The 26114-nt window shown below is 42.6% G+C and overlaps 1 protein-coding gene across 2 annotated transcripts; it reads right to left on the minus strand.

Moving 5' to 3' along the window:
• Positions 1–5064: 5064 nt before the first annotated feature.
• tcf20 (transcription factor 20) lies at positions 5065–24196 on the minus strand. 2 transcript variants are annotated; one of them, XM_033644509.2, is made up of 6 exons: positions 23605–24196; positions 13210–21675; positions 12968–13061; positions 11855–11904; positions 11577–11677; positions 5065–6667 (listed from the first exon to the last, which is right to left on the minus strand). In XM_033644509.2, the coding sequence occupies exons 2-5, from the start codon at positions 20434–20436 to the stop codon at positions 11618–11620; spliced, it is 7431 nt and encodes a 2476-aa protein (XP_033500400.2). In that variant the 5' UTR covers positions 20437–21675; positions 23605–24196; the 3' UTR covers positions 5065–6667; positions 11577–11617. The 2 variants fall into 2 exon arrangements, with proteins under 2 accessions (XP_033500400.2, XP_033500399.2); XM_033644508.2 differs by having other exon boundaries at positions 11841–11904.
• Between the last annotated feature and the right edge of the window lie 1918 nt (positions 24197–26114).

A 26114-nucleotide genomic window follows, 5' to 3' on the forward strand; every position in this document is an offset into this window, starting at 1 on the left:
TAAATTTGAAAGAAGGAGGGGAAAAAAAAAAGCACTCACCTCCTACAGCCTCTCTTACTTCGTATTTTGTCTTCATCGAGTTAAGCAGAGAAGGTGAAAGAAACATGCGGCCCTGCTCCTCTGCCCGTCTGCGCTCCCTTTCACTCTTCATCAGATAGTGAGAGTGATGGAGGATTTTGGCCGTCACACTGACCTCTGCAAGCAGAGTGACTGTCAGTCTTTATGATCCGACCTCAGCGGGCAAACATTACTGTGAGCATAGCGCACACACACTCACACTCACACACACTCCTCTTCTTTAATCCATCCGTATAAATCCAAACCAGACAACTCTGTTCCATCTGTTTTCATTATGATTCCTAGACTCATTTTGATCTATTTCATTCATCTCTCCTCTTATCTGTCCCCCCTCTCCCAACACCATCCAGCCTGTAAAAGCATGCAGCGCTCACTGTGTTGATGTGAAAATCAACATGACCTTGAACTGGTGAATAAATATGTCAGATACACACGATTACTTGGGCAATATTGCTTTGCAACACCATATGTGTACACCAATTTTCAGTGACAACTATTTGACTCTGAGAGGTGGTGATTTCACATGAGGGGGCTCTGAGGGGAGGCTAGTCAACCGCAATAACTTCACTGCAATGGTTTTGTGCTGCTGCCAGAGAATAATGTATCACTTTTAAATATCCTAAACAGGGATGCTGCTTAACACTGTTAATTATATTAAACTGTATAATCTTAAAATATTTTTTTCCACAAAGATTGTTAGGTTGGTTTGAGTTTTGAGTTTACTTTTAGCTCACTATTTAAACTGTTGTTCAACAATCTATTTCATCATTTATCCATTAGCCTACTTTTAGCTAACGTTCAACCTTTTACACTATAATTCTGCTGTTTTGTATTTTAAAAAGTGTTTATCGATTACTTGTAGATATGTCAACCATTTATACTTAAAGCTATTTCAATACTTTATCCATAATTTTTTTTTTAAAGCAATCCATTTAGCCATTACTTTTGGCCATAAAATTCAACAATAGCTAACGTTAGCTTTCCATTATTGTTGACAGCTTACTATTTTTACCATTTATCTTTATACTTTAAGCTATTTCATTTTTTTCCATTATTTTTTAGCAATCTATAAATGGTTTTACTTTCAGGTAGCCTATTCCACCATTTAGCCATTCCTTTTAGCTATATTATACAAAAATAGCTACCGTTAGCTATCCATTATTTTCTAGTTTTATGCTTTTTGCTATTTCGACTGTTTTTCCATTGTTTAGGTAACTATTTCAACTGTTTACTGTGGGGAATTTTAGCATTTTCCCAATGGTTTTAGCTACTGCACTACTTACTTTTCACAAGCTACTTAAATTGCTTATCCATTACTTTAAGATAACTAGCATATGTCAACTGTTCAACCAGGGAACTGCCCATTGGTTTGACAGCCCATTGGTTCGACATCCCATTGTTCCGACCATATTAAACTCATTGTTCCGAAGTCCGTTCCGAAATCATCATGATGCCCTGTGGCTAAGATCTGGTTAGGTTTAGGCACAAAAACCACTTGGTTAGGGTTAGGAAAGATCATGGTGTGGGTTAAAATGAAAAAGAAAGTGAAAACACACAAGCCGTGGGTCTGCTCCGCCTCAAGCTGGTCGCGGGGCACCATACGCCTGCCGCGAGCTGTTCAGCACCGCGGACAGTCGGACTAATGGAATGTCGAACCAATGGGCTGTTGAACCAATGCCAACCCGTTCAACCATTACCTTTAGCAAAAGAGTTCAATTATTTGTCATTTTTAGCAATCTATAAATGGTTTTACTTTTTAGGTATTCCACCATTTAGCCATTACTTTTGGCTATATAATTCAACAATAGCTAACATTAGCTCACTATTTTTACAGTTAACTTTATACTGTTAGCTATTTCGACTGTTTTCCCATCATTTAGGTAACTAATTCAATTGTTTACTTGTGGGTATTTCACCACTTTCCCCAAAAATTAGGGTAATGCACCATTTAACCATTAGGCTACTTTTCACAAGCTATTTCAACTGTTAATCCATTACCTTTGGCAAGCTATTCTAATTGTCCATTACTTATAGTAATATATCTTTATCCAACACTTTGAGCTAACCATTTCAACTGTTATTCATTACTTTTAGCAAGCTATGTCAATTGTTTTGCCATCACTGTAAGCTATTCAACTGTTTATCCATTACCTTTAGCAAAATAGTTAAATTATTCATCATTTTTAGTAATATATAAATTGTATTTACTTACTTAGTGTACTTTTAGGAATTCCACCATTTAGCTAGTGCACCATTTATCCATTAGGCTACTTTTCACAAGCTATTTCAATTGTTGACCCATTACTTTTAGCAAGCTACTTTAGCTATCATTCTAAGCTAACCATTTCAACTGTTTTCCATTACTTTTATCAAGCTATGTCAATTGTTGAGCTATCACTGTAAGTTAACTATTTCAACTGTTTATCCATTACCTTTAACAGGAGAGTTAAATTATTCATCGTTTTTAGCAATCTATAAATGGTTTTACTTTCAGGTATAGAGTGCCGAAGTCACGGCCCTTCCGAGCTCATGGGACCTTAGATCAGAAAAAATATGAATGGCAGTGAATGAGGAGATAAATATTATCTTTTGGTCCCCTTTGAGTTGCGATATGAAATCCAAATGTCGTTAATGAATTTAAAACATAAATTTTAAGGTCAAGAAAGTCATACTTTGTGGTAAAACTGTTGAGATATAATCTTTTTAATTAGAAAGACTCAAGAGTACACAGGAGGAGGTCGCGTATGTGACGTCATAGCTTTCGCTCGCTTCCTGCAGCTTGGCCTCCCTGCTGAAATTCCACTGTTTTATGATTAATCGATTTATGATTGAAGATGTCTGTGTGTTTTGTGCCAGGTTGCAGTCACTCCAAGCTGCAGGAAGCAAGTGAAAGCTATGATGTCACATATGCGACCGCCTCCTGTGTAGTTTTTCTAATTATGTTTTTTTCAAAAGCTTATATCTCAACAGTTTTACCACAAAGTATGACTTTCTTGACCTTAAAATTTATGTTTTAAATTCATTAACGACATATTTGGATTTCATGTCACAACTCAAAGGGGACCAAAAGATAATATTTCTCTCCTCATTCACTGCCATTCATATTTTTTCCGATCTAAGGTCCTATGAGCTTCACCGGAAGGGGTGTGACTTCAGCACTCTATTCCACCATTTAGCCATTACTTTTGGCTATATGATTCAACAATAGCTAACGTTAGCTAGCATGCTTTTAGCTATTTCAACAATTTTTCCATCATTAAGGTAACCATTTCAAGTGTTTAGTTTTGGGAATTTTTCCATTTTTCAACAGTTTTAGCTCCCACACCATTTATCCATTAGGCTACTTTTCACAAGCTATTTCAATTATTTACCCATTACTTTTAGCAAGCTATTTTATCCATCACTTTAAGCTAACCATTTCAACTGTTATCCATTACCTTTAACAAAAGAGTTCAATTATTTATCATTTTTAGTAATCTACAAATTGTTTTACTTTCAGGTATTCCACCATTTAGCCACTACTTTTGGCTATGTAATTCAACAATAGCTAACGTTAGCTATCCATTATTTTTGATAGCTTATTATTTTTACCATTTAATTTTATACTTTTAGCTATTTCAACCCTTTTTTAAAAGTATTTTTAGTAAACTATTTCAACTATTTACTTTTGGGAATTTTCCCATTTTCCCAATAGTTATAGATACAGCACCATTTATCCATTAGGTTTATCAATTATGTTTAGAGTGCTATGTCAATTGTTTAACCATTACTTTTAGATAAGTACCCTGTTTCAGTTGTTTATCCATTACGTTTAGCAAACTATGTCAATTGTTTTGCTATCACTGTAAGCTAACTATTGCAACTGTTTATCCATTACCTTTAGCAAAATAGTTCAATTATTCATCTTTTTTCTGTAAATGGTTTTACTTTCAGGTATTCTACCATTTAGAAATTACTCTTGGCTATATAAATCAACAATAGCTATCCATTTTTTTTTGCTAGCTTACCATTCAGCTTTATAATTTTAGCTATTTCAACGGTTTAACTTTGGAAATGTCACCACTGATCTAATAGATTTAGCTATTGTACCATTCATCCATTAGGCTACTTTTTACAAGCTATTTCAATTGTTGACCCATTACTTTAAGATAACTACCATATTTCAATTGTTTATCCATTACCTTTAGCAAGAGAGTTCAATTGTTTATCATTTACTTCTAGTAAGATTTCAATTCTATGTCCATTATTTTAAGCTATTTCATCAGTTTAACTTAGCCATTACTTTTCCCTAGCTAGCCATTTCAATTTAAAAGAAAATTCAAATTGTAAATTTAATTTGATCTAAGTTATGGAAGGTTTCTTCACTTTAATCACCTGACCTGCAGGAACATTACAACTGCAGAAGCACCCCTGGGTGAAGCCATTACAACAGAACATATTAAATCTTGGTTCATAATGGAGCCAACAGCAGTTTCATTTGTGACAAAGGAAAACCTGAGCCAATCCACACACTTATATCTGGTCGTATAAATGTAACTATGTTTAAAATTTTTAAAATGTCATCTTTCATAACCACTGCCTTTTACCAAATGTTTGAACTTTTGCCTAAATCAGACACTTTGGTTCTCTATTCAGAATTGACCTGGTACAACAGTTTCTCGACTCAAGAGAGCGCGTTCACAACTCGTCTTCTAAAGGCAGTCTGGAGGAATGGGGTTATGCACTCGCCTCAAACTGAAAAGGCAGGAAGAAGTGGGGGGAAATGAGGGGGGGAGACAGAAATAGAGACAGAGATAGCTTGTGTGCACATGTACTACGGAGAGATGATTGAGAATATATGTGCAAAAAAAAAAAGGGGAAGGCAGAGTTCGCTAAAAGTGGGAAAGAAATTAGGGCAGAAAAATGCAGGAAGTAACTCAAGCAGGTGTTTTTTTATCAGAACAACCAAAGTGACAAAAATAAGTTGAAGAAATAAGAAGAGGAGCATACTTGAAGCATTTTTAAGTGTATTCATAATTCATATACATATTGACAGGTTTCTAATACAGCATGGTTTTGATAGTGTAACTGTCTTCTTCTCAGTTTGACTTTTTTTTTTTTTTTTTTACAAGAATAACAATAAAAAATGATAAAGACAACACCATGTACGACTCACTTTTAAATTTTATGGCAATGCTTCTTTTGAATGTATTTTGCATCTCCCGATCAAATCGCTGCTGTGTCACTAAAGAATGAAACCATTCAGAAGTACTTGGTAAGGCTTACTCCACATCGGCCAGTACGGTTGGCCAATCACAGCCACTTATATGACACCTTCTCCAAAGTTTTCCAGTTCCAAAAATGTTTTCATCACTGTGCGAGGCACTGACACCCGTCAGTCAAACGTAACTTCCTATGCAGAACATAGCACTTGTGCACCCAGCACACAGTTCCACACCGATGAAAACTCTTCAGTATCCTGTTCATCATTTTCCTGTCAGTTAAAGATGGCGGACACGCATTAGTCCATAGTGTTACCTCCTCCTCTTACAAGGCTCTGTCCTTCTCTTTGCACATTACGAACATTTGTACTTGAAAAATAAGATTGAGTCCATCAGATTTTTCATGAATACTATCTGTACCGTAAAAACCCCAGTGATGAAAAATAAGAACACTTTTCAAAAGGACCAAAAATGGAATCAAAGACCCAGATATCGGCATTTTTTTCAGTTTCTCACTCTCTCGCGCACACACACACACACCAACACACACACACTCCTCAGTCATACACGTGACTTTTGAAAGGCAACAGATGTCCGTTCTCCAAGGCAATAATGTCTTTGTGGCAAACTCGACCCTGACATTCCAGACAACATCACTCTGGCTCCTCCCTCTCCAGGAATGAGAAAAAAATAAATCCAATTCATGTGTTGACTGAATATAAAGTGAGATACATCCATTTCATTTTCATGAGTAAATACTGATGAGGATACAAAATAATAATGAGGACTAAAATAATAATTGTGGTCATCCTAATATCGTAAGATAAAATACTACTTGTGAGAGGATACAGAATTCTCTCGTTTTCTTCTTTGGGTTTATCACCCAACTTGCTCCCAATATGTCTCTTCAAAGCAAAAGAACACCTAAAAAAACAACAGGTAAATGATAATACAGATGATGATAAACAAGAGTTTTACACATTGAGGGTGTCTGAGGAAAATCAAAGTAAGCCTAGAGAGGAAGTTTGTTTCTTTTGTTCTCCACAGAAAAGTTCCTTTAGTTCCTCTGTCAGTCTTGACGTCTCATTTTATTCCGCTTCGATCTTTGTAGTTTTTCTTTTTTTGTTTCACTTCAAGCTCCGTTCCTCTATGTTGCATGTCCTTGTTTTTTTTTCTTTTTCTGCTTTTAAGTAAAGAGCAACAATTCTCTTAGAAAAAAAAAAAGGTTTCTTTTTTTCCATTGTCTTAAATGTAAATAATGCTGATTCCTGTTGAGAAATTGTACATTCCCTTTTGTTGTTCACTGTCACAGATGCCAGTCCTGTCCTTTCACATTTGGGGCTGCTTCACAAAGTCTCGTGTCTTAGTCTTCTATTGTCCAAACTGACCTGGGAGAAGGAACACAAACAAATCGACGTTAGCATTGTTAAGGACCCACGCATTACTGCTTTCACACATAACACAATTTCTTTAAAGGAGACGACCTCTGTGAGGAGTCTTTGGGATTGGACCCATACGTAGACAATCAGATGTTCTCTTACTATCTAACAGCTGTAACTAGTCCAACTTCACTCAGATCAGGCATCTACAGCTATGTGATTGCTTGGGGAAGAAATATATGCACAAAACTGCAGTTTCTCAGTTCAAATCTACTAAATTTCAGAGGTGAATATTAGAGCTGGGTCATGTAGCGACTATGTACGATACATCAGTATATTTTCAAGCAAGATCTAAATTTAGACAACACCATTTATATCAATATAGGGTCAAGGTGCATTACAAAAGGCATACCAACGCACATCTGTCTGTTCATTAGCCTACAGTGTGACATCGGTCTATGTGTTGCACGTGCTACGCTACATCAGTCTGTGAGACGAAATTACCACGGCACACGTGCGGTACAGTGCTGCGCCGCATGTGTGGGAGACAGAGCTGCTTGATTGTGTCAGGTGAGCGTTTGTTTACTAGTTTATGTGTGAGGTGGATCATAGCGCGTCTGATCTTCTTGGTAGTTGTAGTCTATTGTGTGACACTGAGACAGCGCCTGGATGCAGGCAACAGATGTGTTAAAAAAATGCAGCGACAAAACAGACGTTTCATATACAAGATGTATATAACGCAGACAGAGTCTGTCACTCCTTCCCTCCCTCGGCCTCTCTCTCTGATGTTGATGTATCACCAGTTAGCCTGTAAATACGGAGATATGAATTTTTGTCCACGTCGCCCAGCCCTTGTGAATACTATACTTTTAACTGCACTTCATTAGTCTGACAGCTTTAGTTGCTTTTCAGATTCCAGCTTTTCATCCCCTTCCTGTCCAGTGTAAGCCATGTATCTCCAGATGTGTTGATGTTGCATGTTTGTGATAAACTGCAGGATAAAGTGTTCCCGCATGTGTTGCTAAATAAACTCAGCTGGAAAATGCGTCGTCACACAGCTGAAAACAGGCTGTTTGTCAAACTCAGTGGTTCTCAAATGGTGTGCAGTGATGCCAATCCAGGTGTGCTGTGGGGTTCTGTAATAACCACATATTATTACTCCAATATTCAACTGGGCCTTTACAAAAAGTTATGAATGAATTTTTAATCAACTGTATCAGTACATTGTGCGCACACATTTCCTGATAAAGAGGCGAACTTTGGCTAAAAAATGTGATTTAATCTAAATTGAACAACCTTCACGGGGAACCTATTTGTCAGGAATCATAAGTGTGTGACACATCAGAAGCCCTGACTGGCAGCCAGTGTGAGGGATGATAGCATTTAAAAGGAGAAAGCTGGGTGGGACAATGGGTCACTTTATTGTACGGAGCAAATTACAACAAAGCACCAGCGAACACAACCTACCAACGAAAGAGTCAGTAGACAGTATCACGAAAGTTACCCGTCTTATTTTTTCTTGGTAAGAGTGATAACACACGTTATAGAAGCTGTTGTGCACAGATATAAATACAGGTGTGCCTTGAGATTTTGGCTCGCCCTTTGGTGTGACTTGGGCACAAAACGTTTGAAAAACACTGGTCAAATTTTTAAGAGATTCGTGGCTCTCACAGGACAGCCACGCTGCAAACATATGGTGATCTTATAGAATATGATCCAGTGCTGTGGACTAAACTACCCATTAGTATATAAAGGAGTTCATCTACAGTAGTAAAATGACACATACACATTAATGCAGCTGTAATATTAAACCAATAAGATCAGATAGAAAAGGAAAACACTAATAGAGACCATTTCGCTGTACGGTGAGTACTTTTACACTCAGTACTCAAGGTGACTGCATTTTGCTGATAAAACGTACATAATTAGAGGCTACTTTTACTTAATTATTATTCTAAATTCAGGACTTTTACTGGAGTGTTTTCACAGTGTGGTGTTATTAGTAGCCTGCCCCTAGAGCAGTAAAGAATCTGAAGACTTCCTCCACCACTGCCTATTTGTCGAGCAGCCTACCTGCAGCTCATTGTGCTAATGTTTATCTCAATCTCTCCTCATTCCCTAACTGAGTAAATTTACTTTCAACGAAACTTCCGCTGCACCGATCTGCTTCAGCATTGTGCTGCCACATTCTTGCAGACTCTCTTTGCAGTAAGTGTGAAATTCTCCTCTGTAGCATCTAACAAGTGCCACTGATAATCGCGCCAAGCAGCGGTTAGATAGAGCAAGCTTGATTGTGGTGACAGTGGACAGCGGAGGTCAAATAAAGAAATGTGAGACAATTATTGATGGACATGAGTTGCATTCCGTCACACAGCATGCAGAGTCGATGCAAAAACGGAACGTGGTATGTTTGTACCCCTGGTGGCTCGCTGCAGAATAGGTCATCGACCCCAGTTCCTCCGTGTCAGCGGATGGTACATGGGTCGAACTTAAAAATCAAAGATGGTTTCTGTCATTTCAGGCAGTTCTTACCAAGCAGATTTAAGTTCAAGTGATCATGTTCCCGGTAAGTTTGCTGGAGTTATCTGATGCTATAAAATGGGGGTCTGACATCATGACTGATGGCTGTGTGCGCCAATTGGTGTGCTCTTGATTGGTCGGACAGGCCACAGAGCCAACAGAGGTCGCTACTGTGCAGACTCTGCGCCAAATGACATCAACACAAAATCGCAGCAGCTGTATCGGGGAAATTCTGGCTTGATTTTGTACAGTGGGAGGAAGTGGAGACGCGTCATCCATCTTTATATACATTTTATGGATAAGATAGACGCTGCTACTTAGGCTGTTCTGAATCGAAATGTCTTCTCAATATCACCTGACATTGTAGCTTGTTTTTATTTTGCTCCACTCTACTCTTAAAGCCCTGGCAAAACAGGTATGTTGGCATCACTATGCAGTAGTGTGGACTTAAAATGGCGTTAGATTGAGGCAGACAGGTTGGTCTCTGGTGACTGGATAGGGAAAATTGAATCCTCCTTCCTCCTACAAAAATCTGTTGGAGTGGACGCAATGTCAGAATGAAGATGGAAACGGGGTATAACGAGTTGACAGCTGTCTGGTATCAGGCAACATATCGTCCACATTCTGCTGTTATCTCACTCAAAGAGAAAGAATAGGAGAGATTCGGTGTGTCTTTAGTTTCCATGAGGACAGACTGGACTGAAAGTGAGGGGGAGGTAGTGAAAGGGAGTGACAGGCAGCGGCACAGCCACTGAGGTGGTGCGAGGAAGAGAGTGAGAGCAGGATTTTTTTTTTTCCAAGGACCAGCCAACAAAGAGTAGAGCAGCTATTATATTGCTATGTGAAATTAAATTGTCTGAATAGAAAAGGTGTAAACAGCCCCGAGGCAACAAATTAACGCCCATTCACTGAAGGTCCATTAATGAGAAACCGGGCTTCTACCAAATGATGTTTGCCAGATGAAAATGTATTTGTGGTGATTAAACCTGTTGGGTGGTGAGGTGGGTTTTGTACTGGGGAGCTGGCTGCAGAGCACAATTACCAGTGTTTCCAGCAGGTCTAGAATATACCTGTGGTGATGCCTGATGGAAAGCTCTGGCATTACCTGCCACCACAGAAATGGTCTACTACATGTGATAAACAACTAATATGTGTGACCTTTAACATAATATATGAATTTATTTCCATTAATTTTGTATACATTACATCATCATGCCCTTATCTAATCACACAAAGATAATTCTTTTCATTTCTCTGTCTGTCTCTCTACTTGTGTGTGTATGTATCTCTCACTCTCTGTTTAGACACAACTGACAAATAAGTGGGCCTACTTCATTTAAAAAAAAAACAAACAACCAAACAGCAGTGACACTTGGCTATTTGTGATAATTTTAATGAATGGGCAAATTTTAAAATTTCATCATGTGAAGCTGTAAAATCAGAGGAATTTAAACTCCAGGAGAGTAGCAGGGAGAGGGGCAGGAAAATCAAGAGTTAGCAAGCAATCAACGTCTATTTTATTATTTGTCATAACCAGATCCTTTATATCATATATAATATATCCGGTGCTTCTGGGGGCGTGGGGGGCTGGGGTTTGTCCTCAGCCGCAGTAGCAGAAAGAAAACTGTCCACTACTTAATCGCTCACAGATGCTGTTGTTTATATGTGTGTGTGTGTGTGTGTATATATATATATATATATATATATATATATATATATATATATATATATATATATATATATGTATATATATCATCATTCCCTCCCTAATATCTATTTTATCCCTCAAACAGCTGTATTCATCCAAGTTTGCCACCAAAAATGACATTTTACAAAATCACATTTGAAGGCATCGTAATGTAACTCAATGCATTGTCTGCCAGCAGTTAGTTCTAGCCACCAGCTGCTGGCAGCTAACGTTAACTAGCTCTCCTCCTGATGATTTAAACACGGATTTGTTGTTGAGAATATAGAATTATTAGGTAAACAACAGGGAGCATCCTCTGACGTGTCGATCGAGAGTTCACAGTACAGTCAAGGGAAGACCTGTGTTTGTTTAAAACACGTTTTCTATTGTCCCTGGGATGCTGTTAGTCTCAACCCTGCTTTGTAGCCTGCGTAAAACTACACACAACAGCAAAGCATCAGCCAATGTCGTCAGTGAATGTCATCTTATTTGCCAATCAGTCAACGAGGCGAATATTGGCTGATGCTGATGTTTGGCCAATAAATGGGTGCATCCAATATTAATAATTATATTTATGGATGGGGCAAATGATTTTTGTCCTTCTGCACCACTCAACAATTCTATGAGCAAATAAGGTGTTTATGAGGCTACCCAGAATGTTCTATGACACATGCTGCAAATACAAACAAATACAGCAGAGTCTGAACTTACAGCTCCCAGACTCCTGCGTCTCTTCTTCTTCTGCATTTCTCTCAGCCTCTCTCTGACTGCTCCAGGTACACTGACTTGGCTGGCCGGATGCTCTGGGTAAACTGAGTGAAAAAGAGAGAGACAGACAGACAGCGGGAAAATTGTCGGGGGTTAGAGACAGAGATTGAAAGAATCGATGAAAGAGCAGTGATTGTGCAGTGAGGAACTAGAGTGGCAAATGAAAAAGAAAGGATTTTCACTGAATCACAAAAAACTAAGACCAACCTCTCCTTCTTTACCTTGTGCTTCGGACACCGCAGAGAGAAGTTATCTTCATTCAGAGAGCAATCTGAAGAGAGACAGAGAATAGATGGTAGAGATATTGCATTACAGAGCTCTTACAGTGAAAAACAACATTTATGTTTTAAACGGGCACAAACATCTATCACTGGGAAGCTGTATTTTACATCAGGGATCTTTAACATTTTTCAGTCCAAGGACACTTTGCTGAAAGAGAGATGTAGCAGGGACCCCTTCTGTGTCTATTGTATGAATATGAGCTGAACTACCAAGAATTCTCTGAAAATTTTCAATGGTATTTTCTAAGGCGGATGGTATGTTAGAGCCTCTTGCTCAAATACTAACAAAACCATCCATTGTGGCTTTACAAGAATGTCCTTACACTTGACATACCGGTAAAAAAAAAGCACCCGCTAGGTCAATATGTGAAACTTTTTTTCACAGAAGAAAAAAGGTACTACCCAGTGATCTAGCTTCTTATGAAGGCGGCTAAATAACGCTCCGAGAGAAAAACAGCATGGCCATTTTCACAGAGGTCCCTTGACCTCTCACCTCAACATATTTGAATGAAAATGGTTCTGTGGGTACCCATGAGTCTCCCCTTTACAAACATGTTCATTTTATGTTAATCCCATACACTTCTGGGCACAAACTATGCACTGTTGATTACAGATTTATGACTAGAAAAACTGAGCTGCATCTCAAATTAATCTTCTGGTTTCCAGCTTTCAGGTGATATGTACCACTTCTTTGTGGCATACACTGCTGACCTGCAAAAAGATCCCCTGTCCCTCCCCAAAAAAGACAAATGGTCCAGTATGTGGGTCTCAGAGTTAATTAATTGCATGCTGGTATTTTGTCTCTTCAACCACACTGTTGTAGCAGTGCAGCACTGATTTGAAAGAAATAAATCTATATGTCAAGATCATAAAGTAAATTTCTCTGCATTCATTTGATTTCCAGTCAAAACCCTGGTAAGAATTGCTTCACCTTGTTAATGTGGACTTCAAAATTGTTTTGAAATGCAAAATTACAGAATTTTAAATTCTAGGACCCAGATTTTGTTTTATCTTGCTTTTTACAGTGTGCTTGTGAGTAATGCGTCCACTCACCTGCTTCAATAGCACACAGGTAGTGGTAGCGGAGTGTACAGCCTTTACTGTAGCAGCCCAGGGTTGAGCCCACCATCTCACAGTATGAGCAGCACTGAGCAGAGACAGACAGAATGGCAAAGAAGAAATTAATATAGTGTACAGCATTTGTTATGTTTTTCAAACAGTTACAGTCAACATCAGAAATAAATCTGAAATATCCCAAAATAAAAACAGGTCAAACAGATACAAGTGACACTCACTGTTTCTCTGGTGCCATCTAGTGCCTCCTGCAGGCCATACAGTCTGCCATTGACAAGATACACTCCACTGGTCCACACTATACATCCTTCGTGGACCCACAGCTCCTCTGGGTCCATGGGCATCTGAGGCAGCTGGGCGAGTTGTGCCAAGGGTCCCAGGGAATCCAAGGCGGGCGGAGGGGGCTGGAAGGGCAGCGACGCCTTACTGTTGGATGGCACCATTCTGGGGGATTCCTCACTAGATTTGTGCCTCCTTTTAAAGCGGGGGTGTGAGGTCAGCTTTCTGTGTTGAGGTCGTTGTTGAGCTTCATCTGTTGGCTGCTGCAGCTGTTGCTGGATTTGCGGCTGTTGCTGGTCGATCTCAAGGTCTGGCTCTCTCTTCAGCTCGGGGATAGGCCGGATATCTAGATTCATGTCCCAGGTTAGAGATTTTGTTTTACTGGTGTATGAAGAGGACGAAGAGGAGGAGGAAGAGGAGGCAGTGTTACTGAACTTGCCAGTCATGTGCATCATCATTTCCTCTCTATCGGCCGTGGGGGCAGGTCTGACTGAAGTGGTGAGAGATATTGGGTTTGAATCTAAGCTGATGGCATACTCACTCTCAGTTGGGGGCTTTGTAAACTGAGCATCTTGTGTTTGTGAGTCTTGGATGGTGTTCAAAGCATTTGAGCTTATGTCTGCATTTGGTCCTGTTTTGTTTGTGCCTGTGGTCGGCTGGCATTGTCGGACCTGGGGCTGGTTCTTGGGGAGCTTTGCAGCATATTCAGCTGGATAGAAAGGTCCATAGAGATCTCCAAGGTGTTTATAATTTGCCCATTTCTGACAGAGGCAGCAGAGCAGGCGGCCAGAGTGATTGGTCTCTGTAATCACGGGGCCTGAAACAACATAGCCAGATGAAGGAAGTGCTTTTCCTGACTGAAGTGTAGTTTCCACCTCGTCTGTCTCCCTTTTCTCTGATTCTCTGTCTCTCCTAGATAACTGGGAGGAAAGAGCTGAGGTCAGGAGAGAATCAATTCCACTCCCGCCTGCTTTCCCTCCGACTGCACTCCGCTCTCCTTTCATCTTCTCCTCCTCAGCATTTACAATGGTGCACACTGCCCCGATCTCTGGTATTTTGTTCTCCACATGTATGTGTGGAACAAACGGGCCCTTTCTATTTGGGTCCATGAATACTTTATTTGTGCCAGGGCTCCCTCCTGCACCTAAAGGTGTATCTGGGTCGTCTTTGGCCACTGGTGGCGCCGTTGGTGCTGCTCCCCTCCTTCTCCTCCTCTGTCGTCCTCTGGCTTCTAGGGGCTCATTTTCATCTTTCACACCTCTGCGTCTCCTTCGCACAGGTTTGACCTCGATCTCTGGCTGTGTGTCCTCACTCTCAACATCCACTTTCACTACCTGGGTTAAAATAGGTGGGGTCAGCGGGGGAGTGCTTTTATTGTCTGTCAGAGGGGGTGCAGCAGGGGGTGGTGTGCTGCTGGCGGTCTGCACCAACGGAGGGGTTGTGGCAGCAGCTATAGTTGGAGTGGGTGGGGCTGGAGGAGCACTCTGAGTTGTGCTCTGAGCCTGGGCTTGAGGCTGGCTCTGCCCTTGTGTTTGGGCTTGGTTCTGGGCCCGTTTTTGTTTATTCACGCTCCCTACAGGCCTGCCCTTCTTCTTGCCAGATGGGAAATAGCCTTTAGGCACCAGACTCTCTGGTGGCTTAGAATCTTGTGGCGACAAACTGGACCGACCAGAGGACATCTGATGTTGCCTATTTAGCATGTGTCCTTGAGCCTGACTATGGTGGGGTGGGGTGGCTCCATAGTAGTCACTGCCAGGATAATCATCAAATCCCATGCCAGATTCTTGAAGTTTCTGTCGAAGAAGGTTAGCAGCAGACTGCTCTCCTCTTCTTGTCTCAAGCTGCTGGTAAGTGTTGGTGAAATGCTGAATGTCTGACAGGGCAGATGAGGATGGAGGTGGAGAGCCCTGGACCGGGCGAGGCAGAGGCGGAGGAGGGGGTAAAGGTCCAAGCAAAGCAAAATCCTCCTTGTCACCAGATGCAGAGGCCACAGCAGCTCCTAATCCAAAGTCAAAGTCTTGTTTTAGAGTTTGGGAAGTCTGATGAGGGTCACATGGGTAGGCAGAGGGAGGCAGAGGCCCTGTCTCATCAACTCCTCTGAAGGGAATCATGTCGTTTAATGAGTGACTTTCATCCATGTAACTATCATCCCCTCCTGCGACCCTAGGGAAATGTGCCAAGTCTTGGTCCTGTGAATCATTAAACGGTGGTATTTCTGAGTGAGAGAAGCCCGGATAATGATTTGACTCATCATCAACATGGCCTGCTGGCTTTTTAATATTTGGCGTGATTTTCTGCACTATTGCCTCTAGTTTCAAACCTCGTCCTTTCCTGGGAGGCAAAGCCTTGGTATTACCACTCGATGGAGACAGAGGTTGTAAATAGGTGTTCTCTCCGGGCAGAGGGGAAGAGAGCCTGGGACATGGGATATCAGAACTGGATGAGTCATCTTCATTGTGATGGCTCGACTCTGACTGAGCCCCAGGGGAGTGATGTGAATTTGTGGCAGCCCTCGGCTGAGGCGCATCTTGGAGTTGCCTTTTGGCGGGAATGGGAGAGATAAAAGAACGAACTCTCCTTCGCAATATTAGCGGATTTGTGTCTCCAGAACCCCCAGCTTTAGTCTGACGCTGCACCTGTGGCTGAATGGAGTTCATGTCAGCAGAAGGCTTAGTGGAGCTAGGTGGAGGAAGTGGGACGGGGTGTTTGACTTCCTCTATGGCTCCTCTGGAGACCTCAGGTTCAGCAGCATTTTGGCCATGAGTCATTTGTGGAGGAACGGGGACATGTGAAGCTACGGGGGCAGGAGGGAGAGGAGGAGGTGGGGGAGGAGGCGGCTGTGTTCTGAAGAAGGAGTCTCCCTCTATAATTCTAGCACCTTCTCTTCCAGAGTGTGACGACTCCCACATTTTCAAATCAAAGAAAGCACTTTGATGATGGAGGGAAGGTTTGATTGGGTGCTGTTCGCTGGGTATGTCAGTTTGTGAGACCATCCTCTGTCTCTGCTCTGATTGGCTGACCTTGTGTCTTCCTGGAGAAGAACCGGGCTGCATCATCATTTCCTTTGATGGCCTGTTCATTGCTTTCACCCAGTCATTCATGTCATGGGGGTGATGAGGCGGGGCACGAGGGTGAGGATACATTTGAAGCTTATTTGTGGATTGAGTCTGGGGGGATAAATTGTGGAATGGATGGTGGGAGGGAAAATGGGGGTTACTGCGTGGCATCACATTCCCTTCTCTTGCATCACCAAATCGATATCCAGGAAAACTGCTGCCACTTCCAGCTGACAAATCAACACCATGGAGATAGGACTGATGCCTTGAAGGTGAAGATAAAGGGTTAGTACTCAAAGGATGTGAAGGCAGGGGCGTAATGTCAACATTACCTCGCCTATAGGGGTCAGCATTCATGACAACAGATGAATGAACAGACTTGGAACGATACTCAATATCAGCCTCATTAGCTCCACCACTGCCATGATGATCAGTTTGTAAATTTGCTGCGTCTGGGCCAGCCTCTTTTGATGCCGATTCCATTTTCACCACTTGTTTCTCTCCAATATCCTTTTTACTCAGATCACTGGCTGCTGCTAGAGAGGAAAATGGCTGTTGAATCACAGAGGCTCCACTCTGACTTTTCTCCCGCTCCCTCTCTCTGTCACTTTCCCTATCCCTCTCTGGTGTGCTGCGTCGGTTTGGCGACACATCACAGATGACAGAGCGCCGCTCTGATGGGGCTAATATGGAGCCTGATGATTTTTGAGACTCAGTTTGACCAATGCTGCCTGTTAGCGGCTCTGGCTCTTGCAAAAGGAGCTCCTGCACAGCAGAGGATGGAGCGGGCACATTAGATAATGCTTTTCTCTGTGGTAGAGAATAGTCAGCTAAGTTTATATGTTTCGTTGGGGGTAGCTGAGACTCTGTAGCCTGCTGTAAATGGCTCTGGGACACACCCACTTCAGGTTTTTCAGCATTTTGCATTATCTTAGTACTTGACACTTCTGACTTCACTGAGGCCTGAGCATCTGGGGTAAAATCAGGCTCACTTCCATGCCTCTGGCTTGAATGTGGGGTCTTTCCAGAGCTCCCCATTTGTCCAAAATGAGCAGAGGCCTCAGTCCCTCCACTTTGCATCCTCATACTTTCACTCATGCCATATGGGTGTCTGGTTTGAAACTGCTGTTGAACCTGGAGATGGGCAGGAAATGCCTGCTCTGGTCTGCCGTAACGTCTATCTAAATTGTAACCTTGAAGAACTTCTTGTAAAAGGCTTGGAAATTGCTGCATTTGTGAGTTATCCTCATGACCTTTAGCCCCTGCTCCTTGCCCTCTCTTTACCAAAGCCTCTGCTACAGAACCAGCATCTTTTGGATGCACAGAGCCATAACTGGTTTGTGACTGCTGGTACCCCAAGTATCTGGAATTTGTTTCCATTACACCCCCTTGGCCGGCTCTCCCTCTGTTTTTCATTGACAAATCTGAGCCATATGTTGATTCTGGGTAGCCATATTTATGTGGTCCGGACTGGGGAGGATTTTGAGGCCGTCCAAAATTTGATTTCTGGTGAAGAGAGGAATATATACTCAGATCTACACCTTCGTCCCCATTGTGGTTGCTCGGTTCTCTTAAGAAAGAGTGTTTATCTTCTATACAGTTGTCTTGGGGATGCTTGCTTTTTTCAGCGTGACTTCCCTCAGACCGAGCTGAAACAATCACACCGACACTGCTGGCACTCTGCTGTTCCTCAGATGTGTGCTTTTCTTCCCTCTCATTATTGTGTAATCTGGATGCAGTGTGCAACCTGTTTTCTTTGTCCTGACAATTTTGTGAATTGGCTTCGCCATCTCGCTGCATTTGGCCACTGCCTTTCTCTGTTTTGTCAACTGTGCCTTCACTTTCATTTTTGATGACTTCATTTTTTATTTCTGTTGTCCTCCTATGGCCACCTCTGTGGTCATTATATGTCAGACCAGGCTCTGAGACACAATTTGGCTGTGGAGGAGGAATACTGGAGGAGGTGGAGGAAGGGGATGAAGAAACTGGAGGTGTTGAATGTGAAGTTGGGCCAGTCTCTGATGACTGACATCCAAAGGATGGAGATGATGATGATGAAGAGGGAACATGAGCTTCGTTTGCTTTTGTTTCGGAAACAATCGGTTCTTTTAACGGTGAATCAGATATGACTGTTTTAACAGCTGATGCTTGCCCAGTCTGAGTTTGACTCTGAGAGGGAGGATGATAGCCAGTTGGTTCAGATCCACTGCTTGCACCACTCATCTGCCTCATTCTCCCATGTTCCCCCTCAGAATACTGCTCCTCGCGCTCCACCTTGGTCCCGGATGAGCCTCCAACTGACATCAATGAGGAGTCTTCATCAGCACCAGCATCTAAGTTGGCGCCATCCCCGATCCCCAGCGCACTTCCATCTTTAACCGTGCTAGTGCTTGAGGCTGCACTTGCATTTCGACTCCTTGGTTGCGATGGTGGCACACCATGTGTTGCCTGTTGCATCTGCCCCGCATCTTTCCCCTTCTTCTGTGAAAGCACTGAGTCGGTGAGGAGCATATGCTGAACTGTGTTTGGTAAATTGGCTACTTGTGAGCTCAAGGCATTAAGACTATTCAGGCCAGCATCTTGCATTTTGTCAAGGGAAGAGGATGAATAAATAGAGGAGCCTTCCTCTCGAGATGCGATTCCTGTGCCTAGACCTACTTTGTTGCGGCCTGTTGGAGGAAGACTACTCCCTCCAACTGCACTCATGTTGTGAGCTTTATGACTGCCACTGCTACCACAACTACTGATGCTGCTGTTTGAATTGGGTGTGGGACTCAACTGTGGCATGGTCTGCAGTAATCTACCTTGACCATGGCTGCTACGGGGGTTTGATGTAGGAGGGTGTGAAGGACCATGACCTGAGGGGTTTCCGTGTACCTCGGAGACACCCATCAAAGGGGAAGGAGACGAGCTACAACTAGGGGAATGCACTGCAGACGCAGCTGGTGAAGGGTTGGAAATTGGGCTGAAGTTTTGGTTAATTTGGGTTTGTTGAGCATTGGGGTGCATTGGGGATTTGGCTATTTCTTGAGATGCTGCTTGAGGTATACTGGGATTGGAGGCTTGATGATGTTTAGCATATACAGAGCCTGGAGACGGGCCCTGGTGCTGCATCTTGATAGAGTTGTCATAACCTACCCCTAAATTGTGCTGCGAGTTGCGGTGCTGTAGTGTGGCTTGCTTGTGAAGTGAAAGTGTCTGTGGGGAATATCCGGGATAATTTGAAGCATGGTAACTCTGTTGAACATTCTCCATTGGCCCCACATTGTTAGCAGCAACTGAACTGGAGACTGAGTTTGAACTGGAGTTGACGCTGGGAGAACTGTTGACTTTGGGATCGAACCCCGTGCTAGCAGCCCCATCGAGATATCTCTGTGGAGGGGGGCTGTACATTCCTGATGACCCTGTGGATGCTCCACCCTGTGGGGAGTAGTGTGGGTACTGAGGGGTCATTCTGTGCCCAGAGTGCGGATAGCTTCTATGCTGCTGTGCATGGTGGACAGCTGGGAAGGTTTGTCCAAGCTGGCGGTGCTGCATCTGGGATCCCGGCACTGACTGCATTGCAGCGTTCTGACTCATATTATACTGATGAGAAGGAGAGAACGCTCCAGCACCAGCACCTCCACCTGAACCAGCACTGGAGCCATAGTCTACTGGATATGGTGACATCAGGCCAGACGACGGTGCAGAGCCAGATCCAGCATGTCGGTACTGGTGAGGTATATGTCCATCGATATTAGGGTACCCAAATCCTGCCCCGTAAGCCATGCCCCCTCTTCTGTGCCTGTCCTTTCCACCCATTGAAAAATAATAATCCATGGCCTCCTTCCTGTAAGGGTTGTTAGCGCTGGCGCTGTGAATGTTACCCTGTGTTGGCGCTGCCTCAACAGCCCCTCTGTTTCTAGCACTGTAAGCAAGCATGTGGCTGGCTTGACTGGGGTGGTGGTGGCCTCTGTGCAGGCTCTGCTGTTGCATCCCTGCGTAATCATCCGTCATCCTTGGGGAGATCTGGGGATCTGCTGGCTGAGGGGGATATGGAGTTCCCCCTCCACCCCTTCCACTGAACCCCGGGGGGAGAGAAGGGGGAGCCGGGCTGTTTGAAAAATTCTGCATTGTTTTTCCAAGTTTGGATTAAAAACGGAAATATCTGTCAGTGACTATACCAGGGAATGCTTCTGATCAGAAACTGGAAGGCTTACGGCAGTAACCATAAATGACAAAGAGAGAGTCTATGGCCTGGCAGTAAAACAAGGAAATGCTTTGAAAAACCAAAGAGTTCAAGCTGAGGAATACATATACCGCAGATGTTATAATAACTTTTTTGTAGTAGAAAGTGGGTAGGGAGTTCGAACAGACAATGATTTTATCAATATATGAAAAGGCCAAATGGTAAAAGTCTTCAATCTGATGGCGGTGTGGTTGTTTTCACTTTCTTTTCTTTTTTTTGGAAAAAAGTTCAGTTTACAGCTGGGTCCTCAAAATGGAATTTAAAGAAAAAAGAAAAAGAAAATAAAAGGAGAAGCAGGTTTCTACTGCAGAAAAATACAAGACTAAAACAGTGCAGTCATTCCCATGAAGCTGAAGCAGTTTGGCACTGAGCAGGCAATGATATCACGGACGTCTGACGCGCCACCATGTGAGATGTTTAACCTCAAATGTCTTTACATGTACACGCTCCGCTATAATAACAGCTCAAGCAAACAGAGCTATGTTAGGATTAAACTGTGTTGTGGTCCAAGAGCATCTTGTGCAAAAACAAAAAAAAAAAAAAAAAAAAAAAAACCTCAATAAAACCATTGAGAATGTTTTCTGTCATAACAATCCTTCAGTTCCTCAATATGTTTGCCAGGACCTGACTCACACCTGTGTGAGACCGAAGCTGCAGTAACTCGGATCAAGAGGTCTGAAAACAGACCCTCACTAAACACTCCCAGAGGCAAACACTCCATTGATATTCTCATCAGCTCTTGGATGCAGAGTGTAATACTTTTTGAGATGTTCTTTTTCTTGGTCATTCCCTTTCAAATACTGTTTTCTTTTTTTTTTTTTGCTACAGCATGCATTCATTCGGACTGTAGAAGTCTTTGGTCCCTATTTAGTAACTGTTCTCTCCTCGATTCTGTGTTCAGATTCTTCTTGGTGCTCTCCTGTATCTTCAGCATGTAGCTGTCTTACCTTTGTTTCTTTCTGCCAACCATCATTTAATTCTACCTAGTTCCATGGCAACAATTTTCCAAAAGGAGGGTAATCCATTTATTCCACTTCAAGTTCAGTCAATTCAAGCTCCTGTTCTCTCTTCAGTATTTCCATGCAGATAAGTTCATTTTCCAGAAGCTGCTGGCCTTCACAACTCTGCAAATACAAAAGATGAATCAAAAAAAGTTAGCAAGCACAAATGAAAAGGTACTATTTATTTACTATACCTTGTGTTACTGCTTGGTTAATGAAATTAAATAGGTATTACGGCATATTTATCAGTGCAACTACAATCAAATTTAATGAAATTTGTTTTTAGCCTTTGTTTTGGCATTCTCCAATTTAGATAATCTTATCTCCAAATTATTGAGGCTGTTTATTGAAAAGAGGTGCTGATCTGGGATCATATATTACAGATTGCATCAGCATCTCCAATAAGTCAACTAATTTTCACCCCTAAAATCTCACAGATCCAACACAAATATATTCACCAAACCACCTCTAATGTTAACATTACACCATCCAATCATCTTAAAAAGGCTCATATAAACACTTCTATTTTAATATGCACTGCCTTTACTGTGGTTGGAGCCTTAACAACACACGCCTGAGCCGACTCTTCTGACTGATAACAAACAGAGCTGCTGGAGAAAAAAGTCTGTGAGCAGCAGCATGCAATTAAGGCAACAAAGTAACACAGACAAGGTCACAAACGCTACCTCACATGTAAACAAACAACCCCGTGGAGCCGCGACAGGAGCAGTCCATCTCCCACCTCTTTAAAATGAGACTAAAGACTGTTAATGTTAGTGTATTTAACCTGTTTTAATGGGCTTTAATGATTATGGGTGATAATTAAAAGGCATGACGCCATCTTTATGAGGTCAGTACCCGTAATTGCCATGTGTGACACAAGCCTCTATTGTCTCCCTCTGATACACTGTAAAACGGTTAATAGCCCTAACACAACTTTGGGGCGACTTCTGTTATAGTGGTGTCGACTTACACTGAGACACGGAATAACAAGCCCTCACTGTGTATGATTACAACTGTAAGTGTATGGGCAAGTGGTGTTATAGGTCTGTCAATCTCATCATTAGTGTGAAACTATCTTCACCAGTGTAATGTCTTGCTTTTTCCGAAACAGGAAAAGTGACGAGCAGCTGAATGGAGAAAAACAGGACCAGGAGGGCTGCAAAACAAACTGGTTATACCTTGTGAATCTGGCTGAGGTCTACGCTCAGGTGTCACATCCAAAGGGTCAGAGCCAGTGGGTGATGCAGTGCACAATTGGAAAACTTAGAAGGACACTATTGATCTCCATCCGTCTATTAGCCCCTACCTTGATTACTAATTAATCACAGCAGCTCACTGTGCACGAGCAGGCAGCAGCATTCACAATACACACAACGGTGCAGCATTAATAAAAACTGGCTCAATGCAGTCTGTCAGCAAGTCAATCAATTGCACAGCTGCCTAATTGATAAGAGCATACGCAATGTTTTCTGTGCAGATAACGACTAAATCCCAGCTCTGCTATATTCTGATGGTTTGTCGTGTCACGTTGTCATCAACACAACACTAAGCTTTTGTACCATAGCCTCAGTAGCCACATTAGCCAACAGCAAGGTATACGCATTACAATTAGCTTTGTAGTGCTGCCTCTCTTAGCTCTGTGAGGTTAGCGTTAGCCACCTCACATACTGCAAATTAAATATGTAGCCGCATATGCTGGACGCTAGCTAAGCTACCAGCTAGCATCATAGCAAGCCAGCTAATTTGCGTTTATTGCATTATTACACACAAGCATTTGAGAAGGAGCAGAAGACGATAGTTCTAGCAGGCTAAAGGTACGAGGCAGCCAAGCAGCGTTTAGCTACAAAAGAGAGGTGATTAGGTGCAGATGTTTCCCCCCTCACAAATTCACTGGGGCTCAGAGTAAATGGGTTAGCTAGCATAAATAACGTCTGCTGGCAGAGACCTGGTGTGGGGTACTGCATCAGAAAATTATCATCACGCAGCCTGACATTTTGCTTGAATAAACAGAGCTAACGCCAGGCTAGCTAACAGACTCTAAATGCATACCTGAAAACGTAGCAATACAAGGCCCCTCGAAGAGTGAAAGGCTGTTTTGTGACAATCCCGCTGCTGTGGCAGGAAACCCCAGTCTCGAGTCGACTGCTCCGCCGCTTTCCCCTCACCCTTTTGAGTCCAGACAACCCCGACCAGCGGCGGCGAAGTCGGGGGGCCCGTCACGACACTCCGATCCCGGGCCTTTCTTCCGATTTCCCCTTTTTTCTTTTGTCCTCACCTCCAAAAATGATGAGAGCAGAGCACAATCGGGGTGCCTGTAGGTCCCGTAGCCAGTGAGGTCCATACACCCCCGCCCCCTCCCCTCTTGTTCCCTCGCCTCTCGCTCCCTCTTTCACACACCGCTGAGGTGATTCCACCTATCTCCAACTAAAATTAAACACACTGCCATCTCACAAGCCTCCACTAGCACATAAAGATCTCAAACGTCAGTTTCCGTCTGTAAATTGCATTTGCATGCCTTCATCAGCAGCTCGACCTATTCGTTTTCCTGTTAGACTACTGTTTTTTTTTCTTGCAACAGAAAGACCGCCTTGAAAATGCATACACACTCATATTCCTGCACCCCCTCCCTCATCTCTCTCCATCACATCCCTCCAACTCCCCTCCCTCTCTGAAGCTCTTGCTATTCCACTGCTTTTCACCCATTTCTACCATAAAATCTAAGATTATAGTAATATTGCAAATGCAATTTTTGCATGTCTGGGCTCAGGGCTTTATCACAGCTCTTTTGTTCTTATTTCATCTCCTGTGAAAATGAATTAGGGTAGCCTAATGAAGGCACCAGGGTACAAAGGCAATATGGAGAGGAGACAGGGCTGAGTGGAATGGCAGGTTATGTCTGAAATGAATAAGTCAATAACAGATAAAAGACAATTTGTGAGCAAATAGGTACGCCTGCATTAGGGGAAGATTGCAGCGCTATGGATGAAGCATGTTCAGTTTATTGTGGTCTCCTAACGCTGAAACGCAGACCCATTCTACACACAATGCAGCTATATTGTTTTTTCCCCACAAAGAAAAGCCACTTAAATCATTACCATAATATCCAGCCGTTGGTTAATGTTTGACACGACACGCTCAGAACATCATCATGGCCGGAACAACAATGGAGGTGCTACAAACAGAATTCTTTTCCCATTAAATTTATTGTGTTGTCTCTGCCTGAGCTTATCTGCTCTCACACAGGGCCAGTGAGTGCAGTGCAGACCCACTCACACTCTCCTACCATCATAATGATGTGCCCTATGCCCTCCATCCATGGTGCTGCACTTTTAATGTACTGCAGTGTGTCACGCACGCACGCGCTCACACACACACACACACACATTCACCACGACATACAAAGAAGCCACACATCAACGTCCAAGGACAACACTCGCACAATCACAAAATAATGCAGACTTAAATTGCACAAACACAAACAGTTAGCTCACACATCCGTATGCAGTCTCTCACTTAACCTGTCAATCACCAGAGTAAAATCTCTCAGTTTCTAAACAACAGTTCAATACATTTCATTCCCTTGCAGATACACGTCTATTTCTATCATAGTTGCCATAGCAACTGCATCACAGAGCCTTAACTGTGGATAATTTTTAGGCTACGTATCTACACTTGCTTTTTACATGTGCGATTTCATGCAGACACTCTTGTTTGCCGGTACAAATCTTCAGCCACAAACCAATTGCAAGCTGTTGTGTGCTTGTATTGCCACTAAGTCGAAAGCGTAAGGGCTGAGAGGCGAGATAAAGGGCATTGATACTCTGGGCCAGCAAGTCAGCCAGCCAGGCCTATCCAATCAACAGGAACGCCTGCTGGGATACACACAGACTCTCTCCATCACCGACAAGGTCACAAAATCTTCTACAGAGGAGGCTCAAAGCACACGGTTGTAAAGAAAAGCAACCGGTTTTGAGCACACTTCATGTCCTACACGTCTCTCTTACACACACACACACACACACACACACACACACACACACACACGCACTCAGTCCTGCAGAACATCTGTCCTTCAATTTGCTGACATGTTTTGTTTTGATGTTGGCACAAATTGATACAGATTTGAAAACTAAAAATAAGAGAGCCTGTGTTGACACCAGACATTTTCTTTTAAATCATTAATATATTTATTCATAAAATATCAGCTGACAGTGGAAAAAAATAGAAATGTTTAATGCCTCAAAAGGACTCAAGCTTCCTCTATGGATCAATAGTCTGTGTCCAGACAAGTTTAATAGTGCCCACGTTGGTTTTGTTATTTTATACCCATTGGTAATAGAGTGGTGCACGAATGAGTCCTATCGCCCGGATATGCAATAGCATTTTAGCAATCCTGGTACCCTTGTCTGGAAGTCAATATGTTTTTGGCAGTGCCAGACCAAGCGCATCCGGTGCCCTAGGCACCAAGCTAGGCTGGCCTGAGCACCAAGCTGTGCAAGGACCCTGTTGTACTTGCTCCATTTATTAATATTATCATCATTATTATTACAGCAAATTAA

This window comes from Epinephelus lanceolatus, chromosome 18, assembly GCF_041903045.1.
Source record: "Epinephelus lanceolatus isolate andai-2023 chromosome 18, ASM4190304v1, whole genome shotgun sequence".
Lineage (NCBI taxonomy): Eukaryota > Metazoa > Chordata > Actinopteri > Perciformes > Serranidae > Epinephelus > Epinephelus lanceolatus.

Bases quoted from the DNA above. Each gene is read 5' to 3' on its own strand.
- tcf20 (XM_033644508.2), bottom strand. From the start codon at position 20,436: ATGCAGAATTTTTCAAACAGCCCGGCTCCCCCTTCTCTCCCCCCGGGG. The intron at 13,062-13,209 runs GTGAGTGTCACT...GTCTCTGCTCAG, and splicing joins TAGATGGCACCAGAGAAACA to TGCTGCTCATACTGTGAGAT. The intron at 11,905-12,967 runs GTGAGTGGACGC...GTCTCTCTTCAG, and splicing joins CCTGTGTGCTATTGAAGCAG to ATTGCTCTCTGAATGAAGAT.